This window comes from Schistocerca gregaria, chromosome 6, assembly GCF_023897955.1.
Source record: "Schistocerca gregaria isolate iqSchGreg1 chromosome 6, iqSchGreg1.2, whole genome shotgun sequence".
In the NCBI taxonomy this organism is placed as follows: Eukaryota; Metazoa; Arthropoda; class Insecta; order Orthoptera; family Acrididae; genus Schistocerca; species Schistocerca gregaria.
This window is the reverse complement of record NC_064925.1, coordinates 118,571,001-118,598,372: the sequence shown is the minus strand read 5'-3', so window position 1 is coordinate 118,598,372 and position 27,372 is coordinate 118,571,001. Positions and strand designations below refer to the sequence as shown.

At 40.0% G+C, this 27,372-nt stretch overlaps 1 protein-coding gene across 3 annotated transcripts in view; it reads right to left on the bottom strand.

Moving 5' to 3' along the window:
* The window catches only part of LOC126278962 (uncharacterized), a 297,991-nt gene that overhangs the window by 13,200 nt on the left and 257,419 nt on the right, over window positions 1-27,372 (bottom strand). For all 3 annotated transcript variants that reach the window (XM_049979247.1, XM_049979246.1, XM_049979248.1), the window contains 2 exons: window positions 23,844-23,945; window positions 7,790-7,956 (listed from right to left, as the gene is read on the bottom strand). In XM_049979247.1, coding sequence (XP_049835204.1) covers window positions 7,812-7,956; window positions 23,844-23,945 — 247 coding nt within the window. In that variant the 3' untranslated portion in view covers window positions 7,790-7,811. The remainder of the gene's footprint in view (window positions 1-7,789; window positions 7,957-23,843; window positions 23,946-27,372) is intronic.

Sequence of the window (27,372 nt, the reverse complement as noted above, 5' to 3'; positions counted from 1 at the left end):
CACGGCAAACTGGCTGACACTGACGGCGGCGGTGCACAAATGCTGTGCAGCTAGCGCCATTCGACGGCCAACACCGCGGTTCCTGGTATGTCCGCTGTGCCGTAAGTGTGATCATTGCTTGTACAGCCCTCTCGCAGTGTCCGGAGCAAGTATGGTGGGTCTGACACACCGGTGTCAATGTGTTCTTTTTTCCATTTCCAGGAGTGTATATATATATATATATATATATATATATATATATATATATATATATATATATATATATATATATATATATAATAGAAAGAAATTTCCACATGGGAAAAATATATTAAAAACAAAGATTCCAAGACTTACCAAGCGGGAAAGCACTGGCAGACAGGCACATGAACAAAACACACAAACACACACACAGAATTACTAGCTTTCGCAACCGATGGTTGCTTCTTCAGGAAGGAGAGGGAAAGACAAAAGGATGTGGGTTTTAAGGGAGAGGGTAAGGAGTCATTCCAATCCCGGGAGCGGAAAGACTTCCCTTAGGGGAAAAAAAGGACATTTTAAGGGAGAGGGTAAGGAGTCATTCCAATCCCGGGAGCGGAAAGACTTCCCTTAGGGGAAAAAAAGGACAGGTGTACACTCGCGCACACACACACACACATATCCATCTGCACATACACAGACACAAGCAGACATATTTAAAGGCAAAGAGTTAAGGGCAGAGATGTCAGTCGAGGCGGAAGTACAGAGGCAAAGAAGTTGTTGAAAGACAGGTGAGGTATGAGCGGCGGCAACTTGAAATTAGCGGAGGTTGAGGCCTGGCGGATATCGAGAAGAGAGGATATACTGAAGGGCGAGTTCCCATCTCCGGAGTTCGGATAGGTTGGTGTTGGTGGGAAGTATCCAGATAACTCGGACGGTGTAACACTGTGCCAAGATGTGCTGGCCGTGCATCAAGGCATGTTTAGCCACAGGGTGATCCTCATTACCAACAAACACTGTCTGCCTGTGTCCATTCATGCGAATGGACAGTTTGTTGCTGGTCATTCCCACATAGAAAGCATCACAGTGCAGGCAGGTCAGTTGGTAAATCACGTGGGTGCTTTCACATGTGGCTCTCCCTTTGATCGTGTACATCTTCCGGGTTACAGGACTGGAGTAGGTGGTGGTGGGAGGGTGCATAGGACAGGTTTTACACCGGGGGCGGTTGCAAGGGTAGGAGCCAGAGGGTAGGGGAGGTGGTTTGGGGATTTCATAGGGATGAACCAAGAGGTTACGAAGGTTAGGTGGACGGCGGAAAGACACTCTTGGTGGAGTGGGGAGGATTTCATGAAGGATGGATCTCATTTCGGGGCAGGATTTTAGGAAGTCGTATCCCTGCTGGAGAGCCACATTCAAGGTCTGATCCAGTCCCGGGAAGTATTCTGTTACAAGTGGGGCACTTTTGGGGTTCTTCTGTGAGAGGTTCTGGGTTTGAGGGGATGAGGAAGTGGCTCTGGTTATCTGCTTCTGTACCAGGTTGGGAGGGTAGTTGCGGGATGCGAAAGCTGTTTTCAGGTTGTTGGTGTAATGGTCGAGGGATTCAGGACTGGAGCAGATTCGTTTGCCATGAAGGCCTAGGCTGTAGGGCAGGGACCGTTTGATATGGAATGGGTGGCAGCTGTCATAATGGAGGTACTGTTGCTTGTTGGTGGGTTTGATGTGGACGGATGGAGGTCAACATCTAGGAAAGTGGCATGGGATTTGGAGTAGGACCAGGTGAATCTGATGGAACCAAAGGAGTTGATGTTGGAGAGGAAATTCTCGAGTTGTTCTTCACTGTGAGTCCAGATCATGAAGATGTCATCAATAAATCAGTACCAAACTTTGGGTTGGCAGGCTTGGGTAACCAAGAAGGCTTCCTCTAAGCGACCCATAAATAGGTTGGCATACGAGGGGGCCATCCTGGTACCCATGGCTGTTCCCTTTAATTGTTGGTATGTCTGGCCTTCAAAAGTGAAGAAGTTGTGGGTCAGGATGAAGCTGGCTAAGGTGACGAGGAAAGAGGTTTTAGGTAGGGTGGCAGGTGATCGGCGTGAAAGGAAGTGCTCCATTGCAGCGAGGCCCTGGACGTGCGGGATATTTGTGTATAGGGAAGTGGCATCAATCTGGAACCACAACACCCCAATTCAGTAGTTAACCTTTCCTCCAAACCCCTCTCCCAATCCGAAACCTCTGTCCTATCCAAAGGCCTCACCTTCAGCCCCACTCCCAGGTTCAACCAAACTGCCCTTGTCAAGGATTTACTGTCCTACACTCGTAGTCTCTGCTGGAAATATCACTTTGCCACGAAGAAAAACAATCCTGATCCCACTCCTAATGATCCAACTCCCCAAGACACTATCCAAATTGAACCCTGCCTGCAACAGTTCCGTCCTCCATCACAGCGGGACCCACCTCCTCTTCCTCAAAATCACCCTCTCCAAACCTTCCAGGAATTTCTCACTTCCAGCCTTGCCCCTCAATCTTTCTTGAAAAACCTTAATCCTACTCCCAACATCACCACAGCCGAATCCCAGGCTATCCGTGATCTGAAAGCTGACCGATCCATCATCATTCTTCCGGCTGACAAGGGTTCCACGACTGTGGTACTTGATCGTCGGGAGTATGTGGCTGAGGGACTGCGTCAGCTTTCAGACAACTCTACATACAAAGTTTGCCGAAGTAATCCCATTCCTGATGTCCAGGCTGAGCTTCAAGGAATCCTCAGAACCTTAGGCCCCCTACAAAACCTTTCACCTGACTCCATCAAACTCCTCACCCCACCGTCACCTCGCACTCCTACCTTCTACCTACTTCCTAAAATTCACAAACCCAAACATCCTGGTCGCCCCATTGTAGCTGGTTACCAAGCCCCCACAGAACGTATCTCTGCCTACGTAGATCAACACCTTCAACCCATTACATGCAGTCTCCCATCCTTCATCAAAGACACCAACCACTTTCTCGAACGCCTGGAATCCGTGCCCAGTCTGTTACCCCCAGAAACCATCCTGGTAACCATTGATGCCACTTCCCTATACACAAATATCCCGCACGTCCAGGGCCTCGCTGCAATGGAGCACTTCCTTTCACGCCGATCACCTGCCACCCTACCTAAAACCTCTTTCCTCGTCACCTTAGCCAGCTTCATCCTGACCCACAACTTCTTCACTTTTGAAGGCCAGACATACCAACAATTAAAGGGAACAGCCATGGGTACCAGGATGGCCCCCTCGTATGCCAACCTATTTATGGGTCGCTTAGAGGAAGCCTTCTTGGTTACCCAAGCCTGCCAACCCAAAGTTTGGTACAGATTTATTGATGACATCTTCATGATCTGGACTCACAGTGAAGAACAACTCGAGAATTTCCTCTCCAACCTCAACTCCTTTGGTTCCATCAGATTCACCTGGTCCTACTCCAAATCCCATGCCACTTTCCTAGATGTTGACCTCCATCCGTCCACATCAAACCCACCAACAAGCAACAGTACCTCCATTATGACAGCTGCCACCCATTCCATATCAAACGGTCCCTGCCCTACAGCCTAGGCCTTCGTGGCAAACGAATCTGCTCCAGTCCTGAATCCCTCGACCATTACACCAACAACCTGAAAACAGCTTTCGCATCCCGCAACTACCCTCCCAACCTGGTACAGAAGCAGATAACCAGAGCCACTTCCTCATCCCCTCAAACCCAGAACCTCTCACAGAAGAACCCCAAAAGTGCCCCACTTGTAACAGAATACTTCCCGGGACTGGATCAGACCTTGAATGTGGCTCTCCAGCAGGGATACGACTTCCTAAAATCCTGCCCCGAAATGAGATCCATCCTTCATGAAATCCTCCCCACTCCACCAAGAGTGTCTTTCCGCCGTCCACCTAACCTTCGTAACCTCTTGGTTCATCCCTATGAAATCCCCAAACCACCTCCCCTACCCTCTGGCTCCTACCCTTGCAACCGCCCCCGGTGTAAAACCTGTCCTATGCACCCTCCCACCACCACCTACTCCAGTCCTGTAACCCGGAAGGTGTACACGATCAAAGGGAGAGCCACATGTGAAAGCACCCACGTGATTTACCAACTGACCTGCCTGCACTGTGATGCTTTCTATGTGGGAATGACCAGCAACAAACTGTCCATTCGCATGAATGGACACAGGCAGACAGTGTTTGTTGGTAATGAGGATCACCCTGTGGCTAAACATGCCTTGATGCACGGCCAGCACATCTTGGCACAGTGTTACACCATCCGAGTTATCTGGATACTTCCCACCAACACCAACCTATCCGAACTCCGGAGATGGGAACTCGCCCTTCAGTATATCCTCTCTTCTCGATATCCGCCAGGCCTCAACCTCCGCTAATTTCAAGTTGCCGCCGCTCACACCTCACCTGTCTTTCAACAACTTCTTTGCCTCTGTACTTCCGCCTCGACTGACATCTCTGCCCTTAACTCTTTGCCTTTAAATATGTCTGCTTGTGTCTGTGTATGTGCGGATGGATATGTGTGTGTGTGTGTGTGCGCGAGTGTACACCTGTCCTTTTTTTCCCCTAAGGGAAGTCTTTCCGCTCCCGGGATTGGAATGACTCCTTACCCTCTCCCTTAAAACCCACATCCTTTCATTTTTCCCTCTCCTTCCCTCTTTCCTGACGAAGCAACTGCCAGTTGCGAAAGCTCGTAATTCTGTGTGTGTGTTTGTGTGTTTTGTTCATGTGCCTGTCTGCCGGCGCTTTCCCGCTTGGTAAGTCTTGGAATCTTTGTTTTTAATATATTTTTCCCATGTGGAAGTTTCTTTCTGTTTTATTTACATCGTCATATATATATATATATATATATATATATATATATATATATATATATATATATATATATATATATATATATATATATTAAAAACAAAGATTCCAAGACTTACCAAGCGGAAAAGCGCCGGTAGATAGGCACAATGAATAAAACACACACACAGAATTTAAACACACACATAGAATTTGAGCATTCGTAACCGGCGGCTGCTTTGTCAGGATAGAGGGAAGGAAAAGGAAAGGATGTGGGTTTTAAGCGAGAGGGTAAGGAGTCATTCCAATCCCGGGAGCGGAAAGACTTACCTTAGGGGGAAAAAAGGATAGGTATATACTTGCACGCTTGTGTCTGTGTATGTATGGATGGGTATGCGTGTGTGTGTGTGTGTGTGTGTGTGTGTGTGTGTGTGTGTGTGTGTGTTTGCGCGCGCTAGTATATACCTATCCTTTTTTCCCCCTAAGGTAAGTCTTTCCACTCTCGGGATTGGAATTACTCCTTACCCTCTCGCTTAAAACCCACATCCTTTCATCTTTCCTTTTCCTTCCCTCTATCCTGACGAAGCAGCCACCGGTTGCGAAAGCTCAAATTCTGTGTGTGTGTTTAAATTTTGTGTGTGTGTTTTATTCATTGTGCCTATCTACCGGCGCTTTCCCGCTTGGTAAGTCTTGAAATCTTTGTTTTTAATATATTTTTCCCATGTGGAAGTTTTTTCTATTTTATTATATATGACTATAGTGCAACTAATATTCTACTTAGTTCTCATTGCATTATTACATTGTTTAGTTAGCTACTGCTGCACTGTTAAAGCATTAATAATACAAGTGATGTAGAATCACCAAGAAACAGATGGAAAGGTATTTGCAGCAAATGTAAATGTGGCATTATAAAGGAGGCTAAACTGAAATTACACAAACTACAAGTGGAAGGACATTTTGCACAAAGCTTATGGTTTACAATGCAGCACATATTGTACGCTGTAATATTGTCAATGCATTAATAAATTGCTCTAAAATGCCATTTGTTGCAATTGTCCACACAGAAACCTCTATGAAACAGCTATACATATTATTCTTTTGGCTCCTACAATAGGTATGTACAGTATTATGGTTCTAGAATAACATACTATGTAGTAGAAAATGTGGGATTTTTCTTAACAACTTTCAATCACTGTTCCTTCTAATAATCACATTTTTGCTTCTCCCCAAACATTTGTGGTAGTGGATATAAGGAGTTTTTGATTTTATCAATTCAGTTAAAGTAATCAATGACCTAAAACATTCAAAGCAGTAGTAAAAGAATATTTTATTAATGTGCTGGTACTATAGCCAGGAAGAGTTCCTCCAAAATCTTTGAGAGCCTAAGAAAGTTAATGTTAAGTGTATAAGCCATACTCTTCATCACTTACCAAAATATTTTGTAATTGAAACTAACTACTTGTAGCATGTAAAGGCTAATCAATAATATTAGTTTATTCATGTTTTCAGTCATAATTTTCTACTTAAAGTAGTTTAATTAAAAGTCAGAATGAAAAAAATGTATTCATTTATGTAGGAAACATCATGTTAACATGAAGATATATTTGCATGGGCATGTCCAACAGCTGATGTGCTGCTCTGTACATATAAGATTTAATGGACCAAATAAATACATATACAAATACAAACAAACAGATGATTATTGTAGGATAGAATGGCTTGTATCTCAACAAGTATTTATTTCCAAATATATATCTACAAGACTCTTTTTCTAATTAGAACCAATAAAATTCCTGTAAGAATACAGGATACTATTCCAAGCACCGTACATACCTTAAGATGGGGAAATATCAGACACAGGAGTACACTGGGGCAGGAACAGCATATTTTGCTTCTTACATTGAAATCACTGGATGCAGGCTTTTACTTTGCACAAGCATTTTGCTGGTTACACCTTGCATATTGTAAAGTAGATTCAAACACACACCCTTTTGCGATTGGAAGTGGAGAAGATGGTGTATAGCAGTTTTCAGTGCAGTGTACAATTATTGTTAGTTGTCATTAGGCAAATACTTTCATCACTACACTAGAAGAAAAAAATTGACAAGCACAATTTCCTTATAATTTACTTATTTAAATGTTAGAAAAAAATGTGAATTTACAAATAAATTATGGGTCTCACAATGTCGTTTGAGGTACAATTGTGTTCAGAATTTTGATAAGGTGGTCTTTACTATAAGATCAAGAAAACTATCAAAGAAAAGGCATCAGGCAAATTTAACGTAGCAACTGAGCATTGGAGAATAGACACAATTGAAAGGAAAGAGCCAAACAGGTAGGTTTTTGGAATCATAACAGAAGTGAGTGCAAAAGAAGTGGAAGTCAGAATTCTGCATCCACCTTAAGGTGGAAAATCTGGTCTTATTTTACCTGAAACTCCAGATGATGATATTGCAAACAAACATCAAATTTTCAGAATGATGCCAACTCCAAAAGAAGAAAAGATGAATTTTTTTATTCACTAAGAACATATTGTAGATTTATGATTTATTCTATAAGAAGACTAACATTATTAATCAAATATTTTCTAAATATCTGTGTGAATATTTTTCTAAACATGTTTCAAATGTTTTCTGAACATCTATAAATTATATGGAACTTTAAATGAAAATACAATGAGCATCCAAACTTACCCCATTATACTGGGTAACATCAGGCAATTTTATTTGTTATGATCTGGATACTTAAAAAACATTTCCAGTTCATGTTCTTTGATTATATTATTCTACAATGTCATTCCAAATATCATGTACTTTTGTTGCATGAATTGAATATTCTTTGTAAAGCTACATTAAGGCGTATTAAAATTCCATCCAATATTACCCCATCTTAAGGTATCATCTAAAATCATTGAGTACTTCCAAAGAATGCTGCAGTCTTTTACTTTCAATAAACATTTTTGCTAGTGAGTAAGGTTTCTTCTACTTTACGAGGCAGAAAAATGTTGTACAAACCTCTTGATTTCATGGAAGTAATTTAAATTAGTTTTGTTAGGTTGTCACATATTTTTGTATGATAAGTAGGATTCTGTTGTTGGAATTGTCTGAATTTATCTATGGAATGCTTTAGTCTTTTCATTTCAATTGATTCCTCTATTTCTTTGAAAGGAATTAGATTATGGCTGAAACAGGAAGAAAACAATATTACATTAGTATTTAATTAAATAACCATATACATTAAAGGTTACCTTAATTTCTTAGAATTCTAGTATGGAAAACTTGATCACATAGTATTAATGTTCCACAAAAATATTTATTTAATAGTACATTATGAACCAAGTTTCAACTTTCTAGGCCATCATCTGATAACTTAACAGCAAACAGGTAGTCCACATAACTTCAGTGAGAATTTATAGCCGTACAAAGATTGTTGTACAAAGATATGTGAAATTTTGTGACTACATTGATACAAATTTAGTACCAAAAAGACTAAACAAATAAATCTTATATTACAGTATATTCAAAGATTAAAAGTAGGGAATGTATAAGCCAAATATTTTGTACAAGTGAGTAATGGCACAGACCATAATGTTATATGGACAAACTGTGAATGTGATGAAAAAGTTGAAAACGGAGGGGAGGGGGTGGGGCAGAAGAGAGAAAGGAGTTTATGGGATTTGGATGCGAAACAGTTATAACAAGCATATTAGCAAATGGTGAGAGCAATAATAAGTGGATGCTACATTAGTAAGGGTCAGTAACGGAGCTGTGTTCGGTCATTAAGAAGCAGGGAAGGATTCTTTGATTGGTGCTTATGAAGATCCTAGATTTCAAGTAATGTTAGCTTTCTGCCTTTACTTCCTCTATGGAGAATGTTGCATTTAATGTCATATGAATGACGTGCATTTAGAGCATGCTCAACAACATCTTTCTTTTTCAGTCTTCCATTCCTTTCATGACCAGTCAGTCTAATAGTTATAAGCCTACCTGACTGACCTATATATAATTTTACACATGGATTGCAGGAAATCCTTTAAATTCTACTCTGGTCTAAAGGTGGAGACTTATCTTTACTGTTGAACAGAATGTGGACAGCAACATTCCTAGTGTAAACAGCAGGAGTAGTAAGCTGAAAAGCTGTTCATAATGAAGTATTAAATAAATTTTACAGGGGAAAATTAATAATGTTTATTCAAGTTTTTAGTATGCCTATGTTCTAACAAGAACTGATGGAGTGTTCCATAAATATCATGAGAATTCCAATATTTTAATTTCACTTCATTTAGATTTTTATCAGACAGCTTTCCAGGTAATATATAGGCTATGACTGATGTGGAAAGTTGGAAGACAAACAAAATGATCTGCAAAACCTGTAAACTGTTCAGGGCTTTTAAAAATTATGCATAAAGTTAAGGTTACAAATGATACATTTTGTGTTTGAAAGCTACTGGAACGGGTGGATAGACAAACACAATCGAAAGCACAGTTTCAGTTATAGATCACCCAGCTGCTTTCCTATAAGTTATCTGAACATTATGTATGCCAGAACAAACTCAGGCTTCCATAAGAGAATGTTTATCAATGGAAATTTTTTGAGAGTGGCTACTAAAATCTCACTTATTAGACACTTTAATACCTACAATAATATGAAAGGTTAGATGCTACTCATCGCATGGAGGTATTGTGTGGCAGACAGGCACAATGAAACAGACTGCTAATCATTATTTAGCTGTCAGACTAACAGACGAAGTCCTTCATCAGACATAGATAATTCCCCCCCCCCCCCCCCCCTGTACACACACAGCTACTGTCATTTCCAGTAGATGAGGCCTCACTGCAGGTGTGTCTAAGGTGACCAATGCCTCCAAATGCTGCACCTAGCAGCCCACTGTTCTGTCCTCACCATGTTCTTGCACACTCCCACAGACAGTACTACCATCTTCTCCCACCTTCCTCCTCATCCCACACCTCGTCTGCATCTTCACTACCCACTGCAGCCGAGACTGCTGCTCACCTCAGTTGCACTGACAGTTGGGCCTTAGTGCTTGGAGATGGTAGTAGTCACAAATATGTGTGTGTGTGTGTGTGTGTGTGTGTGTAACTTTATGTGGTGAGTGGCATCTGCCCTATCATTGTTATGCCATCCGGGATTTTACATTGGTAGTTCATATTTTAATATCTTATTTGCATGACATACTACTGTTTCTGTCTAGTTCAAATAGTCTTGACTTAGGAACTACCAGATTAGTTCTCTCTGCCTTACAGTACTTCATGCTCCAATCTTTTTTCTCTTTTCTCAGTTGTACAGAAGTCTGCAGTGGTTCAAATCAGAATGCTTTCAATTGTTCATCAAAAGACCCACATTATTTTACTGTTATTGCATTTCTCTTGTTTCTGTCTCCTTGTAGTGTATTAATATGTTTATCTACAGTAAAATTATTTCAAATTTCAGGTCATTTAATACTGTTCAAATGTGGGTTGTCCTTGCAGAAGATAGAAGAATTTAACTTTCAGAATTACACTTTCTGAGAAAGTAGCTGATTACTGACTTTGTTCAATCAGATTAATTTGTTTATTTATCCTGTGGTAATTTACATAACATGGAATTTTTATCTTTGACCTTCACAAATAACAGAAACAAGTCTCTGTGAGTACATGAGTACAACAGTAAACACAATGGCAATGTCTTAAATCATGGGTTGTTATACCGAGTACCAATGGAAACTATCCAGTCATTGAATACCTGAAGACTGGGAGATATTATGGCATTGCACAGCAGGAATGTGTAAGTATTACAAACTTCTTTGTGGCTTATTACTGGAACAGGTAACATAAGGACTATTATTGATCACCATGGAGGTACAAGTAACAGTGTAACTAAAATAAAAAGTAAATAAGAGAATAAATTAGGAGACAGCATATACAAATTAAAGAGAATAGTAATGGTATAAAAATGAAAATGTTGGAGAATTATGTATTAAACCTAACATTCACACTGAATTATGGTAACAGAAGAAAATGTGATAGTAGACAGTTATTTCATAGTTTCAGTACAATGATTTTCATGAGAGATCCTTATCAAATGACACATTGTTATACACAAAGCACTGAAGAAAATGAATAATTGTATCTCTGTTCTATGCTTAATAAGAATTTTATGACTCTATAGCAGTGAATTTTTACACAGTAAGCTAATTTTATTCCTGTTAATACACTGCCTGACAGAAAAAGTGAATCCTGTAGAAGGGAAGGACGAAACAAAATGAAACTTCATGGACTGGATGGGTACTTGAGGTTATTTCAGCACTTACGAGGTCAAATCAAGTTCATAGAGAGATGTGTCATGTGTGGACAAGCATTGTCCTGTTGAAATACAGCACCAAAGTACAGTTGCATGAAAAGTAACAATGAGGACACATTATGTCCATGACAAACCATTGTGCCAACAGAGATCCCTAGGCCAGTGCCAGCTGTGGACTAAAACCTGATGGATCCCATACCATTATTCCAGGAATAATACCAATGTACCTTTCTTAAACATTGGAAGAATGGAACCTCTTTCTAGGTTATCTCCGAGTCACCAACAATGGTCATCCACAGTAGCGCAAAGCTGTGATTGATCATTGAACACAATATGAGATCATACATCCATAGGTCCATGCTTTCCACCTGCAGCACCACTCCAAATTCAACCACAAGTGATGTGGTGTTAAAGGACGTCTATCCATGGGACAGTAATTCACCAGACTGACTGCTGCCAGTCTTTGACTAATGGTGTGAGATAACATAGAATTTTTCAAGAACTCCACTACTTGTTATCAGATGAGAAGATGAGAAGTGAAAGGGCAACAATGTGCTCATTGCACAGTATGGTAATCCTCCATCATGGTCAGAAGTGGTTGACCACTATTTTGACAGTGAGGATGCCTGTCTTCATGAAATCATGGAGTCCGACACTGGGCCACTGTCACATCTGAATACCCCAAAAATCTGGATATTGTCTGATTTTTCCAGCCGGCTGAATGGAAACCCACACTGAGGCACCCTTTTAAACTCTGTCATTTGCTGTTAACACTGTGTCACACACATATTTTACATCTCCATCTCCTTCAGTGTGATCACTCAACACTGACATTATTCACACCATTCCTATTTTCTGCCAGGCCTCATAGGCACACTAAACATGAACAATGCTAATGCATTCTGTTGGCTATTCTAGCTGTTAGAAACGTGCAGCTTGAATCACTTACAGACCTGCAGATGATCTGTATATGAACAAAGTTACATTGGCTTCTGACCATGTCTTCTGGCTGCTTCACTTTTTTTGCCATACAGTACATGTACATGCACTTAACTTCAAATGTATTAATATGTGAGAATATGAAGCAACACACATTTTTACAAAGGTTCGTTTCCTTTGCAACAGCTTTACTTTTGTATATGCCAATTATGTTTACATTTTATAAAAGTTTACTTAATTTATTAATATAATATTAAAGTTACACCTTTAGGAGCAAACACACAATTTATTTTCAGGACAGACATACAATGTAATCAGACTTGTTATAAACAGTACTTTATACTGAATGTACTTATAAAACATTTGTGTGGAATATAATTTTGAGTAGTGTGATGTAATCGAAATGGATACACATGTTGAAGCCATTGATACTAATAGGTACGGTATCTATAATTTCATTGATAAGTAGAAAAGTTCATATAAAACTATGGGTACCAAAAATCATTATTTCACACATAGCTATTGATATTATATGTAATTAGAATGACTTCTGAAAATCTGTCAATTTATTTTACTAAGTTTTGCTAAATAATGTATCAGTTGACCATAATAACATTTTTGACAGTAATGTAAATCATCTAACACTCTTTGCCTCAAATGTTATCTTTGTGGTTCTTCTTGTGGGTGATTGGCAGTAAGATGTAGTGCACTGGAATAATATCATGCTCTACAATGCTTCAGAAAGGTGACTTTTTAGGTGAAATTAGTGACTCAAGGGGGATGGATGTTAAATGTTGTAATCCTGATATCTGAAAAGTTGAAAATACGGAAGTTATACTTTAGTAATATGAATATACCCTTCAATGCCATTTTCTTCAGAATAATGATAGATGTCCATCCAGACAACAAGTCACTATGTACACATTATTGAAGTAGCATGTTACAGTAGTGAGCTATCACCAGTGGTGAATATAGATGTGGACGCCACTGAGTGAGTTTCATTCACTACACAGCTATGGGACGGAACATGCCATTTTTGTTCCAGAAATGAATTACTTGTTCTTCTATTATTTTTTTTTCAAAGTGAAGAAATCACAACAGTTGTAGAACAACTAGTATTTTATTGTTTGCAACCATTTTCTAGCATACACAGTAACAATGGAAACTGTTATAAAAAGCACTAATTCACAAATGAAAGTTTAACAGTAAACTGATGACTAGATAATACTTGCATAATGCATTGCTGTACTAAGGCTGTCTTCTACCCTATGCATCTGTGAAACAAAAACTCTGTGTCCCACTTTATACGATAGGGAATCTAAGGAGTTACCAAAACAAAATCAATTATAAAACCTCTATCTACAGAAACATGAAGCACCTAACAAATAATAATATATTAAAAAGAGGGGGCAGAATACAATATGTAAAAGACACTTTCATAAGAAAGTGACAGCAACCACCAGCTTAACAACTGAAGGGAGAGACCAGCAAGAGCACGCACCACATGCGACGAAACCACAATTTTCTGTCTAGTTATGATAGGTGGAAGGTTGTCATATGAATGGGAAAATCAAATTAAAGGAGTATGGGTACTCTAAATACTGGGGAGGAAGAGAATGTGCACATCAGGATACAGTGCATGAACATGTGCTTCCACCACATGAAGCAATGTAACAGAAAAAAATTAAACCAGTTAACAAAATTATAGTTAAAAGAGAAAGTGACCAAACAGAAAAACTTAACTTGAATGTTAATCTCGAGTATGTCACAGCTAGCTAAAATATTCCTATAGTACAAATCTATACATTTATTAGTAGTTTCAAATGGTGTGAGTGAAGGCCATTTAGAATTTCTATTTCTTCAGCTACATTGCCAAATTACTGTTAACCTGTTGTAACTCGTTGTTGTTGTTGTCTTCAGTCCTGAGACTGGTTTGATGCAGCTCTCCATGCTACTCTATCCTGTGCAAGCTTCTTCATCTCCCAGTACCTACTGCAACCTACATCCTTCTGAATCTGCTTAGTGTATTCATCTCTTGGTCTCCCTCTACGATTTTTACCCCCCACGCTGCCCTCCAATGCTAAATTTGTGATCCCTTGATGCCTCAAAACATGTCCTACCAACCGATCCCTTCTTGTAGTCAAGTTGTGCCACAAACTTCTCTTCTCCCCAATCCTATTCAATACCTCCTCATTAGTTACGTGATCTACCCATCTAATCTTCAGTATTCTTCTGTAGCACCACATTTTGAAAGCTTCTATTCTCTTCTTGTCCAAACTAGTTATCGTCCATGTTTCACTTCCATACATGGCTACACTCCAAACAAATACTTTCAGAAACGACTTCCTGATACATAAATCTATATTCGATGTTAACAAATTTCTCTTCTTCAGAAACACTTTCCTTGCCATTGCCAGTCTACATTTTATATCCTCTCTACTTCGACCATCATAAGTTATTTTACTTCCTAAATAGCAAAACTCCTTTACTACTTTAAGTGTCTCATTTCCTAATCTAATTCCCTCAGCATCACCCGACTTAATTTGACTACATTCCATTATCCTTGTTTTGCTTTTGTTGATGTTCATCTTATATCCTCTTTTCAAGACACTGTCCATTCCGTTCAACTGCTCTTCCAAGTCCTTTGCCGTCTCTGACAGAATTACAATGTCATCAGCGAACCTCAAAGTTTTTACTTCTTCTCCATGAATTTTAATACCTACTCCGAATGTTTCTTTTGTTTCCTTTACTGCTTGATCAATATACAGATTGAATAACATCGGGGAGAGGCTACAACCCTGTCTCACTCCTTTCCCAACCACTGCTTCCCTTTCATGTCTCTTGAATCTTATAACTGCCATCTGGTTTCTGTACAAATTGTAAATAGCCTTTCGCTCCCTATATTTTACCCCTGCCAACTTTAGAATTGGAAACAGAGTATTCCAGTCAACATTGTCAAAAGCTTTCTCTAAGTCTACAAATGCTAGAAACGTAGGTTTGCCTTTTCTTAATCTTTCTTCTAAGATAAGTCATAAGGTCAGTATTGCCTCACGTGTTCCAACATTTCTACGAAATCCAAACTGATCCTCCCCGAGGTCCGCATCTACCAGTTTTTCCATTCGTCTGTAAAGAATTCGTGTTAGTATTTTGCAGCTGTGACTTATTAAACTGATAGTTCAGTAATTTTCACATCTGTCAGCACCTGCTTTCTTTGGGATTGGAATTATTATATTCTTCTTGAAGTCTGAGGGCGTTTCACCAGTCTCATACATCTTGCTCACCAGCTGGTAGAGTTTTGTCAGGACTGGCTCTCCCAAGGCCGTCAGTAGTTCTAATGGAACGTTGTCTACTCCGGGCGCCTTGTTTCGACTCAGGTCTCTCAGTGCTCTGTCAAACTCTTCACGCAGTATCTTACCTCCCATTTCGTCTTCATCTACATCTTCTTCCATTTCCATAATATTGTCCTGAAGTACATCGCCTTTGTATAAACCTTCTATATACTCCTTCCACCTTTCTGCCTTCCCTTCTTTGCTTAGAACTGGGTTGCCATCTCAGCTCTTGATATTCATACACGTGGTTCTCTTCTCTCCAAAGGTCTCTTTAATTTTCCTGCAGGCAGTATCTATCTTACCCCTAGTGAGATAAGCCTCTACATACTTACATTTGTCCTCTAGCCATCCCTGCTTAGCCATTTTGCACTTCCTGTCAATCTCATTTTTGAGACGTTTGTATTCCTTTTTGCCTGCTTCATTTACTGCATTTTTATATTTTCTCCTTTCATCTATTAAATTCAGTATTTCTTCTGTTACCCAACGATTTCTACTAGCCCTCGTATTTTTACCTACTTTATCCTCTGCTGCCTTCACTACTTCATCCCTCAGAGCTACCCATTCTTCTTCTACTGTGTTTCTTTCCCCCATTGCTGTCAATTGTTCCCTTATGCTCTCCTTGAAACTCTGTACAACCTCTGGTTCTTTCAGCTTATCCAGATCCCATGTCCTTAAATTCCCACCTTTTTGCAGTTTCTTCAGTTTTAACCTACAGGTCATAACCAATAGATTGTGGTCAGAGTCCACATCTGCCCCTGGAAATGTCCTACAATTTAAATCCTTCTTAGCCCCAATCCATAATCACCTACTATGTTTCCTTCTCTCCCTTTTCCTACTGATGAGTTCCAGTCACCCATGACTATTGTTGTAACTCATCCTGATTAAATTTTTGTTGTAACTCATCCTGATTAAATATCAATCAAATTCATGGTTAAAGTTGACCTGGAATTAGCAGTATCTTCATGTTCCTTAAATCTAGTAAGAAAGGTCCTCCTGTTTGACCAATGTATTAACTAATACACATTTGTCCTACATTACAATCAGTACAGTATATACTATAATGGATACTTCCTATACACGCTCCAGTTTACTAATCTAGTGCCTAAAGTTCTCAGTAGAAAATGTCCTGGAACAACATTAGCTGTCAACTGTTTTTCTTCCAATCTTCTCATATACCTAACCATGATATGGAATCCTGGTCACATGGAGTGAGAGTGATGTGATTTTGTGTTTTGGCCAGCCCTCCCAGTCCAGGGGAATGAAAGAGCAGTATTAGGTTCTGTGGAAACTCATATCATGGTCATGTATCTGAGACAAATGAAAGAAAACTGTTGACAGCTAATTTTGGTTAGAACAGCTCAGTGTCGGCTGGACTGTCAATGAGAATGCACCACAAGTTCCTGCTGCTAATATGGGGAGTACACGATTCGTTTGTTACATATTTTTGTGAGCTTGAAACAGGAGTGATTTATTATCAGTTATCTGTGAAGTTACAAGTTTATTTTTGTAATTTCTTGCATGTTTGTGTGCTTACTAGGCACAACATTTTATTCTAATAACACTGTAGCGTACAGTGTTATCAACCCTTGTATCGACCCTCATATCTTACAGGCTTTTGTTTATTTTGGTTGTTCAAATGGCTCTGAGCACTATGGGACTTAACTTCTGTGGTCATCAGTCCCCTAGAACCCAGAACTACTTAAACCTAAGCAACCTAAGGACATCACACACGTCCATGCCCAAGGCAGGATTCGAACCTGTGACCATAGCAGTCATGCGGTTCCAGACTGAAGTGCCTTTAACCGCACGGCCACATTGGCCGGCTGTTTGTTTTTGTTAGAACAGCTCAGTGTTAGTTAGACTGTGAGTGAGATAGCACCACAAGTTCCTGCTGCTAATAAGGCGAGTACACTGTTCCTTTATTACATATTTTTATGAGCTTCAAATAGGAGCTACTTCAGTAATGGATAGGAACTATGATTGCTGTTTACAGATGTGAGCTGAGTTATTGACCCTTCTCTGAGGGTGGGTTTATGGTAGTTGGGAGCTCCAGCATTAGGTGTGTAATGGGGCCCTCTAGGAACATGGCTGCTCAGGAGGGGAAGGAAGCCAGTGTGCACTACATGTGCATACCAGGGGGAGTCATTCCAGATGTGGAAAGTGTGCTTCCAGATGTCATGAAGAGTACAGAGTGTAGCAAACTGCAGGTGGTGGCCCATGTTGGTACCAATGATGTGTGTCACTTTGGATTGGAGGAGATTCCCTCTGGTTTTGGGTGGTTAGCAGAAATGGTACAGACTGCCAGTCTTGAAACATACTCATACTGCCAGTCTTGTTTGTGTGCAGGCAGAGTGGCGAGAGGCAGGTCCACTTCATAGTCATTCAGCCATCGTGGCTGGATGAGACAGTGGCGGGCCGGGGAGTAAGTGGGTGGGGCGGTCAGTGGCATGGTGTAGGTGTGTGTGGCCCTCAAGTTTATGGGGCCGTCCATAGAAAGGAAAGCACATAGAGATGCTCAGTCACACTCATGTGGGAGTGTGAGGTTGTGTGCAGTGTTGATGTGTAAGGGATCATCCGATTGCGGGACCTCGGTAGCTGTAAAAAGAACGAGCACTTGGTCGTCACACGTCACTATAGAAATGTCGTTCACTCAGTGTGGTGGCACGCTGCAGGACAAACTGATAGTAGGTGTGTGCGTGTCTCTGACATTGCAGGTGAAGGGAATAAAACCTGCACAGGGTGAAACAGGAGGTGAGGTTGGGAAACCAACAAACGGTGGCGAACAGTCCTCGGTGGAACAGGTGTGCAGTGAGGTTGATGGGAGAAATTCTTCATTCTCAATCGAGGATGGACCGTCTGCGGAGTCCGACTGTGGCAGTTGAGAGACCATCAGGGTTGATGAAAGCCCGTTTCAGATGATGCAGAGAAACTGTCTGTGTGTGGGGTTTTTAATCATGATATCAAAAGTCATGTCCCCCACTGCAGCACCTTGTAGGTGCCAAGATAAGGAGGTTGAAAAGGCTGCCTAACCACAACATCATGCAGCATGATGTGGGAGCAGTCAGAGAATGTAGTAGGAACATAAGTCTCAGACAGAGAGTGACTGATGGGTGGGTGCAAACGCGTTTGTTGGAAATGCGTGTGCATCTGGCTAATGAAATCTGGTGAGGAGGGAAGATCCTTGCTAACCTGGGGAAGAATAAGTTCCCCCGGTAGGACCAGATTCTTCCCGAAAACAAATTTGGATATAGTCCCCTGTAGGTCAGGTTTATAGGTCAAGCATAGACCAGGTAGCACCCACGGGAGAGCTTCCAACCAGACAATCATGGCATCGAAGGGATATCTCGAGAGCGTGGTGCCATCTCTCCACCAACCCATTGCTTTGTGGGTGATAGGTGGTAGTGCGTATTTCACAGAGGGTGGTGAAAAGGAAGGATTTGAACTGTTGATTCTGATTGGTGGTGATAGTGGCTGGGAGCCAAAACGAGCGATCCACAAGCCATGGAAGCCTTGCCTACCGTCTCCGCAGTGATGATAGGGAGAGGGACAGCCTCGACCCAGCAAGACAAATAGTTGATAGCTGATGAGATATATCTATGGCCTCTGAAGGAGGAAGAGGCCTGATCAGATCAATATGTATGTGATGGAATCGTCCTGTGGGAATGTCGAACTTGCCCAGAGGCGAGGAGGCCAGATCAGAAAGATCAACGATGTGGGAAACAGCAGTGATCTGTGAGAAGAAATCTGCAGTGATGTTATCTGCACCTTTGACATAACGGATGTCCGTTGTGAATTGAGAAACCAGGTCAAAGTGATAGTAACATCGAGGGGGTGGGTCCTCAGGTGGGTTGCAGAACGCTTCTGCCAGTGGTTTGTGATCAGTAACGACGAAAAACGAATGTCCCTCGACATTCTGGCAGAAATGTTTGCTTGCCTCTTAAACAGCAAGGAGCTCCCTATCGAATGCAGAATATTTTCTCTGAGCAGTAGATAGTTTTTTGGAGGAGAAATGAACAGGAGAAACCATGTTGCCCTTGCGTTGTTGCAACACTGCCCCCACCGCGATGTCGCTGGCGTCTCTAGTGATGAATAACTCGGCTGAAAGGTCAGGGTTGGCGAGTGTCACAGTGTGAGCTAAAGAAGACTTCAGAGCCTTGAAGGCCTCTACCATCGGAGCAGTCCAAGAGATGGGTTTGATACCGGAAGTTTGTTTGCCTGATCAGCGGCAGTGGAAGACAGATGGCGACGATAGTAATTGATGATGCTGAGGAAATGGCATAGCTCTTTGTAAGTAGCCGGGGGCAGCAGAGATGTGATGACCTGCACATGAGATTTGGGAGGCTGTATTCCATCAGCACAGATGGTGTAACCTAGGAAAGAGACTGACACCTGGCGCTACTGAAACTTGTCTTTGTTTACCTTGACACCATTGGAGTTCAAGGTCTGGAGGACCGTAGAGAGATGATTTTCATGTTCCTCCACTGAGCTGCTGAAAACGAGAATGTCATCCAGATAAGCAAAGCAAAACTCGAACTGATGCAAGATAGAGTCAATGACACATTGTCATGTTTGCGCTACATTCTTTAGGCTGAACGGCATGAAGTGGTATTGGAATAAACCAAGCGATGTGATAATAGCCGTATAGGAATGTCTTCCAGTGCCACGGGAGTCTGATGGTAGGCTTGTTTACAGTCAACAACACTGAAAATTGTGGCGCCCGATAACATATGAGTGAAGTCATTGATGTTCGGCACTGTGTAATTGTCTGTGACAGTACAAGCGTTTTAGCATCTGTAGTCACTGCATATTCAAAAAGATCTATCGTGATTGCGGACGAGGTGGATTGGTGAAGACCAGTTGCTGTCTGGAGGTTGCAGAACACCTGCTGCCAAAAGTTCACTGATCTGTTGCCGGGCCACACACACCTTGATAGGGTTGAGTCATCGGTCCTTATGCCTAATAGGAGGGCCGGCAGTGGTAACTGTCTTGTGTGTCGTTCCATCAGTGATGGAAGAAACTGAGAACTGCACATGAGACTGGTTAACGTCCTGGCACCAAGCTCAGTCGAGTAGGGCGTAGCCATTAGTGCGAGTGGGGAAAGGTAGCACAAATGTCACATGTTTCTTACGGGAAAGCGGCATGCACTTGTGTGGAGGGGGTGGGTGTGCACGCAGCACCGAGCAAAGGGGAATGGGCGGTGACTGTCCATTGTTAACCTTGCACTGGACTGGACAACTGGCGTGGGAAAGAGCAGTGCTGGTGTCACACGTTGGGCCACAATGGCCGCTGGGTGAGAGAGGGGGAATGTTTATAGCAGTACTGTTTGAAACACATGGCACTGGATGAGGTGAGCGCGATGGGGAGGGGGTTGGAACATCACACACAATTAAAGTTTGTGGACTAACCTGGTGACAGTTTGAGCTACGATGTTGGCGCAGTGACAGAACACTGGATGGTCTCAGGAATCCCAATACATTCTTCATCATGCTAATGGGAGGGTGCAAATCTGTCCTCTTCATGGGTGAACAGCTGCTTGACACCTGTACTGTGGGACAGAAAAAAGGTAGTGACAGCTCTATTACTCTCTGGGGAACATTCACATGGGTATCCATGGGTCCAATAGAGCTTGTGCAAGCAACCATGACAGCCAAGGAGTATTGTACACTGGTTGCAGACCATGTACACTCCTTCATGATGACCATGTTTCCTGATGGCAGTCTCATTTTCTATGAGATAATTCACCTTGTCACAAGGCCAAGAGTGTGATGAACTGGTTTGAGGAATATGATGGTGAGTTCCAGTTGATGTTTTGGGCCCCAACTCATCAGATCTGAACAAACTGAACACATCTGGGAAGTTATTGAAGCATCAGAGCTTATTGCCCCCTCCCTGGAATTTACAGGAATTAGGTGACTTGTATTTGTAGATGTGGTGCCATCTCCCTCAAGTGACTACCTTGGCCTCATTGCTTCCATGCCACGATTTTTATTTTTATGCAGTATGTATTCCATAGAACCATTTTTGCTTGGAAATGCATGTATGTGGAATAAGTTAAAACATTTAATTCATAATTACATTTGTTTCCAGCAGGCAATAAACAAAGATTAAGAAAACAGATTGAAACTAATAATAAAGTAATGCAATCAGTAAGTTCTAATTAAAGGTTAAGGTGCTATCTTCATATCTTATCTAAACAATTTTTACACAGTAAAAGTGGCTATCACCTTGATTTATAGATCACCAATTAATCTAATTACAGCAGCAAGATATACTGAATCAGGAATACACAACAATATGTAGTAAATAATCTTAGCTATCTCTGCTACATAATTCTTCTAGAGAATAGAAACTTTTTTCAACCAAGAACTCCGTTAGCATACTTTTAAATAGTATTACCCTGTAGACACTTGATACTGCTTGGAGTCACATTGAGGATTTTTGTGCTTGTGTATTTTACACCTTTTTGCACCAGAGTCAAATTTTTTAGGTCACAGTGTATGTCGCATTTCCTTCTTGTATTATGATGATGGTATGTTTCATACATTTCATACTGAGAAGGACTGTGAAGCATGAATGTCATGATTGAAAAGAGATATTTTAAAGTAGTGGTTAGCAGTCCTATTTGCTTAAAAAGGTTGCGATGGAGGCACTTTACATAAAATTTGGACAATCTTTTTCTGACTTGCAAGGCTTTTCAAGAGTGGTGAAGTGCCCCAGGAGATTATTCAATAACACATAAGTGAATGGAAGCAGCCAAAGTAAGCAGATTTTGAGACGTTGACGTCTCAAAGTTTGTGATTGTCTGGATGGCAAATGTAGCTGAACTACTGTTGTTTGTGCCAATGGTGGACATACTGGCTATTAGGTAAGTGATCATACTGTTCTAGACAGTGTCCTTTTCCCCCTTCAAGAGATGGTAACATGCTGTTCACTTATAACTGCTTTACTTGCTTCTTAACACACAATCAAATTTAATAAATATTGTGGCAAACTTACATTGTTACTAATACTATACTGGCACCTCAGTTGGCAATACCATCATGATTCTACTTGTCCACAACAGCGCACAGCAGTGCATGCCCAGCTGCAGGTGAAGGCATGATCAAACATTTGAGGTAGCATTGAATTTGGACTAGCATGCACATCTGATGGATTGTATTTGGACAATGTATGGAAATTCTAAACTGTTTTCTCATTTAGTAATTTTCATTTTATTCACATACTTATTATTGTATGTGTAGTCACTAAAGCATAACCCAACCACATACAAATATTATCTATTCAGATATTCACCAATGAGTGTCAAGCAAAAATTATGTCAATTTATTTTTAAAACTTCCAGTAACTGCCAACACTTCAGATTCATGAAGAGGTGGTCCAGTATTTTGTGCAAGGGTTAGACTGAGTTGTGGATAGTGGAGATTGGTCTCGTTTGTAGTGTAACATGTGTAAATACTATTATTTTCAAATTGTGACCAGCTTTCCACAACAATCTTTATGAGAGAGTGAATTTATTGAGGGGCTGTTGTCAGTGTACACAATTCAAAAAAATAGTTGCCTGTATTACGTCTGAGGATAGGTAGATCTCTGTTCAATGAATGCTTAGTGTCTACGTGTAGAAATGAAGCAGAAAACTACTCCATATTATGTTCATATATGGAAGAAGGCAAAGTAAGCCAATTTTCTAAGGCTTTCATTGCTAAAACGAGAGTTACATGTAGAAAAAATGTTGTGTACCTCAGGTGTTTGAGGAGATATCCAACATGTGGTATTCAACTCAGTATCAGAGCAGTTATGCTCTCACAGGAATTTTGAACATTGTTTTAGATATTTTTCTTTCCCATAGACTCCACTGTTGTTGATGATAATATATACCACCTTGCTCAGATAAAAGTGAGCTGTGTTAGGTGACAGGCTGTTTTCCAAGAACCAATCAATAATTTTTCTTAATATTTCATTCTTGTCTCTTCTGTTTTTGCCCCTCTTTTGGACTAGATTATGGTGCTTGTTTCGCCAGCAAAGACTACTATTTATACTCTGTCAGGGACATACTACATAACTTTTGTTACTAACAATTCCTTTCCCAAGGAAGAGAGGGGGATAAGTTGTGGAAGGTCGAAAAAAGAAGTGCTCACCACTGCAGGATCTGCAGGAACTATTAGTTCCTAAAGGTAGGTAGTATGTCACTTTTAATATTAAATGTGTCTGGCAATACTACACTGAAAGCCATAAACCTTATGTTTCTATAAAAGAACACTTTGATTTACACAGTTGAATGTCTTAGGCAGGGCACAAAAGAATCTTAGTAGGTGAGAAGTAAAGAGTGCTCTGTGGAATCTGAACTGTGACTAACACAAAATCTCATGTTTGTGACTATGGCTACCTGTCTTTGTTAAATAATTATAACTTCTGTCTCTATCTACATGATATTCTTTTGATTCATTATGTATTATATTTGTTATATTACATTAATTAAGGTGTATTTTCAAGGTGTACTTACTTGCTCATATTGGAAATAAGATTTCTGACATGTTCTGGAAGTTTATACCTCTGATATCTAGAGAGCTTAAGGATTTCCTTGTCTTGAGTAATATCTTCAAATCTGAAATTAAAAAAAAATATTTCTCACACAGAGGTATGTACACTGTACTCTATAGATAGCTAAACCTTAGATCTGGAAAACAAATTACGGAAGTGACTATCATTACTACTTTTATTACTATGGTATATTTTTCCCATAAAAGAAAGAGGTGACTGTGATGGCAGATAATGAGGATCTTCATTGCATGATTGGATATACCCATATTTCACAAAATTGAGCAAAGAGGCACAGGGGGTATAACACTGGACTTACATTCAAGAGGATCGTGGTTCTGATTGCCATCTGGCCAGTGAGTTTTACGTTTGCTTTGCTTACTCTAAATCACTTAAGGCAAAAGCCAGGAAGGCTGTTTTTTTGTAGGTGTATGTTTTAATTCTGCATCCTTTCCCAATCCAATCTCTTACAGAGTTCATCATCAACACGATATGAAACCCAGTGGCAGATTAAAAAAATTTGTGCTCCTAGGAACACCATATTATATGCAACCCCCCCCCCCCCAAAAAAAAAAGTTTTAAATAATAACTATCACCTGATCACTTCACAACTTCCATTTTGGGTGGGAGTGCTGTGATTTGTTTCTGCATGCTGCTATTCGTTGTTCTGAAGGACATGTCAGTGGTCTAGTTGTGCTCAATCAAAATGTAATATGGTTCCTGAACTGTACTTGGTGAATGGCAGTGAATAAAACAAACCTAAAACTGCATTGAGTTAACACATTATTCTGTCAAAAGATAACAGAAAGGAAAATAAATTTTCTTTTAAGGCCTAAAAAAAAACACACATTCAGTATTAATACGTGAATTTATAGGAAAGTGTAGGAGTGTAGGAAATGAAAATGAAATAAAGATTTCGGTGCATGAGCAAATAATAAGTGTACATAATACCTTTAATCCATGTAAGGGCTGAACAGTTTTGTACTGCAGCTACTGCTGTCACCATAGCTCTTTCTAATGGTATTAGCAAAGCTTTTATATATTTATTGACAGAACTGAACTATGTTATTTATTAACAGTTTTTCATCTGAGCGAACTCTCCAATAATGTATAGTTCCGCAATAACTATACATTTCAGCAGATGCCAAGAATACGCATCAGTTATACTACAGTAGCAGTATGACTTGACTGTACAGTGCTGAGTGGCCTGGGTCATTCGGGTATTGTTTAGTATTGTCAGGCGCCTTCGGTCATGTCTGCATGTAAACGAGATTTAGTTCCATGTTCTGCCATCAGCAATTGTAAAATAAACAGGTAATACCTAGGTTATAAATCAAATGAATGTTCTCTAAGTTATAATAAAAATCACATTATAATTTTAATTTTTAAAACTAATATGAATGAATAAAGAAACTCACCAGTCAGCAAAGTTTGTGTCTGGTTTTGATGGCAGAAAACTCACTGAACATATCTTCATAGTTCAGATAGTTATCAGTTAGGAAATTGGCTTTGATGTGAAGAATGAACAATCTCTCTTCAGACAACACAAAACATAGGTATGATTTCAGTCTTTTAAGAGACAAAAATAAGTGCTCTGTCCAACAAGTTGTAAGCACCATACGTAGAAATATTCTAAGAACGATGTCAACATTCGGAAACATGAACTGTAACCTCTCTTTTCATAAAAATTTACTCATTTCAACTAGTATATCACTAATCTGAGAAGATTTAAAAAGCTCTGCGAAGTGTACACATTCACTAGGGAAGGAAAGTTCTAAATCTGTGTCATATTATGCTTGGAGTTTTGCTGCACGTACAGCAATATCATCAGGTGAACTGTTCTTAAGGTTACTGAAAACTGTGAAGGAGTCCAGCAGTGTTCTATAGGTTTCCTTCCTCCTCACTAATTTGGCATACAAGTTGGTAAATAGTAGGAGAAATATTTTGACTCTAAATTTTTACGTTCTAGTCAGAAAGACTTCTTTAGAATCAATGGAATTTGTAGACAGGCCTTTTAGTCCAGCCTCAGCTAAGATTTTGGACATGTGTCCAGCGCGTTTGGTAAAAACAGAAGGAAATGTTCAACAGGTTCACCATTCTTGTTCACATATCTTAATACAAAAGATAATTGATCGTTATGTGAAATGTCTGCAGCAGAATCTACTACTACAGAGAAATATTCACTTATGATAATTCTTTTTATTCATTCAGAAAGAAGCTATATTATTTCATCACAGATTGTTGAAGAAAATTAGCTTGTATGTCTCTGTTCTGGATTTCCATATCATTCAATGTGCTCTGCGGGAAAAGGATGGAACTCGGCTACAAGTTCAAGAGACATCATAAATTGACCATTATGAAATGAATGGAATATTTCAACGTGTCCATGTAGGGGAAGTCCATGACTTGTTAGCTTCTTCACTACTGTAGACACCCTTTTCAACACACTGCACCAGTACATTTTTTCTGCCTCAACGTATGACTCAAAATGGTTACCTATTGTTTCAAGTGACTTTTTTCTTGTTAAGAGTGATAACTCAGAATTTTTCTCTTCAAGTGAATTCTCATGATGAGATAAAATATTAGAAATAATTTTCCAATCTGCAATACCATTAGTACCAATCATTGACGTCCCTCTGAAAAATTTAAATGGTGCACAAAAAACTGCACCGGTGCTACAGGAGTATACTAGAAAATCACACAAAGTTGATTCACCATTTAAAAGTTGACGGTAAACTACATGTTTGTTCAAATATCTGGTTTTATCACCTATTGATCTTCTTGAATTAGAAAAATCACCTTTACAGTTTTGATTAGTGCCCCATTGTAAGAGAATGTCAATTGTTGATTTATTGACACACCATTCTGTAGGATCATCACTAACGAGGTTATGTCTTTTTATAATGTCTGACTCGACACTTAGTTTTTTGTGAAGCTAGAAATCAGGAACAATTTGCTTTTCTTCATTTTTAACTTTTGTTTCTTTTGTATTTACTTCTTTTACAACAGCTGCAGCACCAGAAATATTATCTGTACTACTTGAACTCGAAGTCGAACCAGCAACATTTTTTGTGAAAAATTTGTCTACTCTGCCAAGCGTTTTTAGAACATTGGCTTCTTGTTCTTGCCTTTCCTTTGATAATTTCCAAACTGCTGCCCCACTTAATTTTGCATGTTTGATTTTTTCACTATTATTCATGCTAAGGCACTTACAAAATTGTAAAAAAAAAATGTAAAATGAAAGACAGAAAGACTATATCCAGTTCCAATCATACTACACATAAGCACAAAGCTTTTTACTTTAAACACTCCATGCAAGCACAAAACTTTTTCCTTTAAACACAGTGCAATGAACCGACCAACTCGGATTACTCGACGTAACTGTGCTATGAAAGAACAACAATGCAGAATAATTTAATTTCATTGTTGCCTGTTTCTCTGTTGTCAGTGAACAGCAGAAGCACACCTGCCAGCTGGAGTTCATCTCCTAAAGA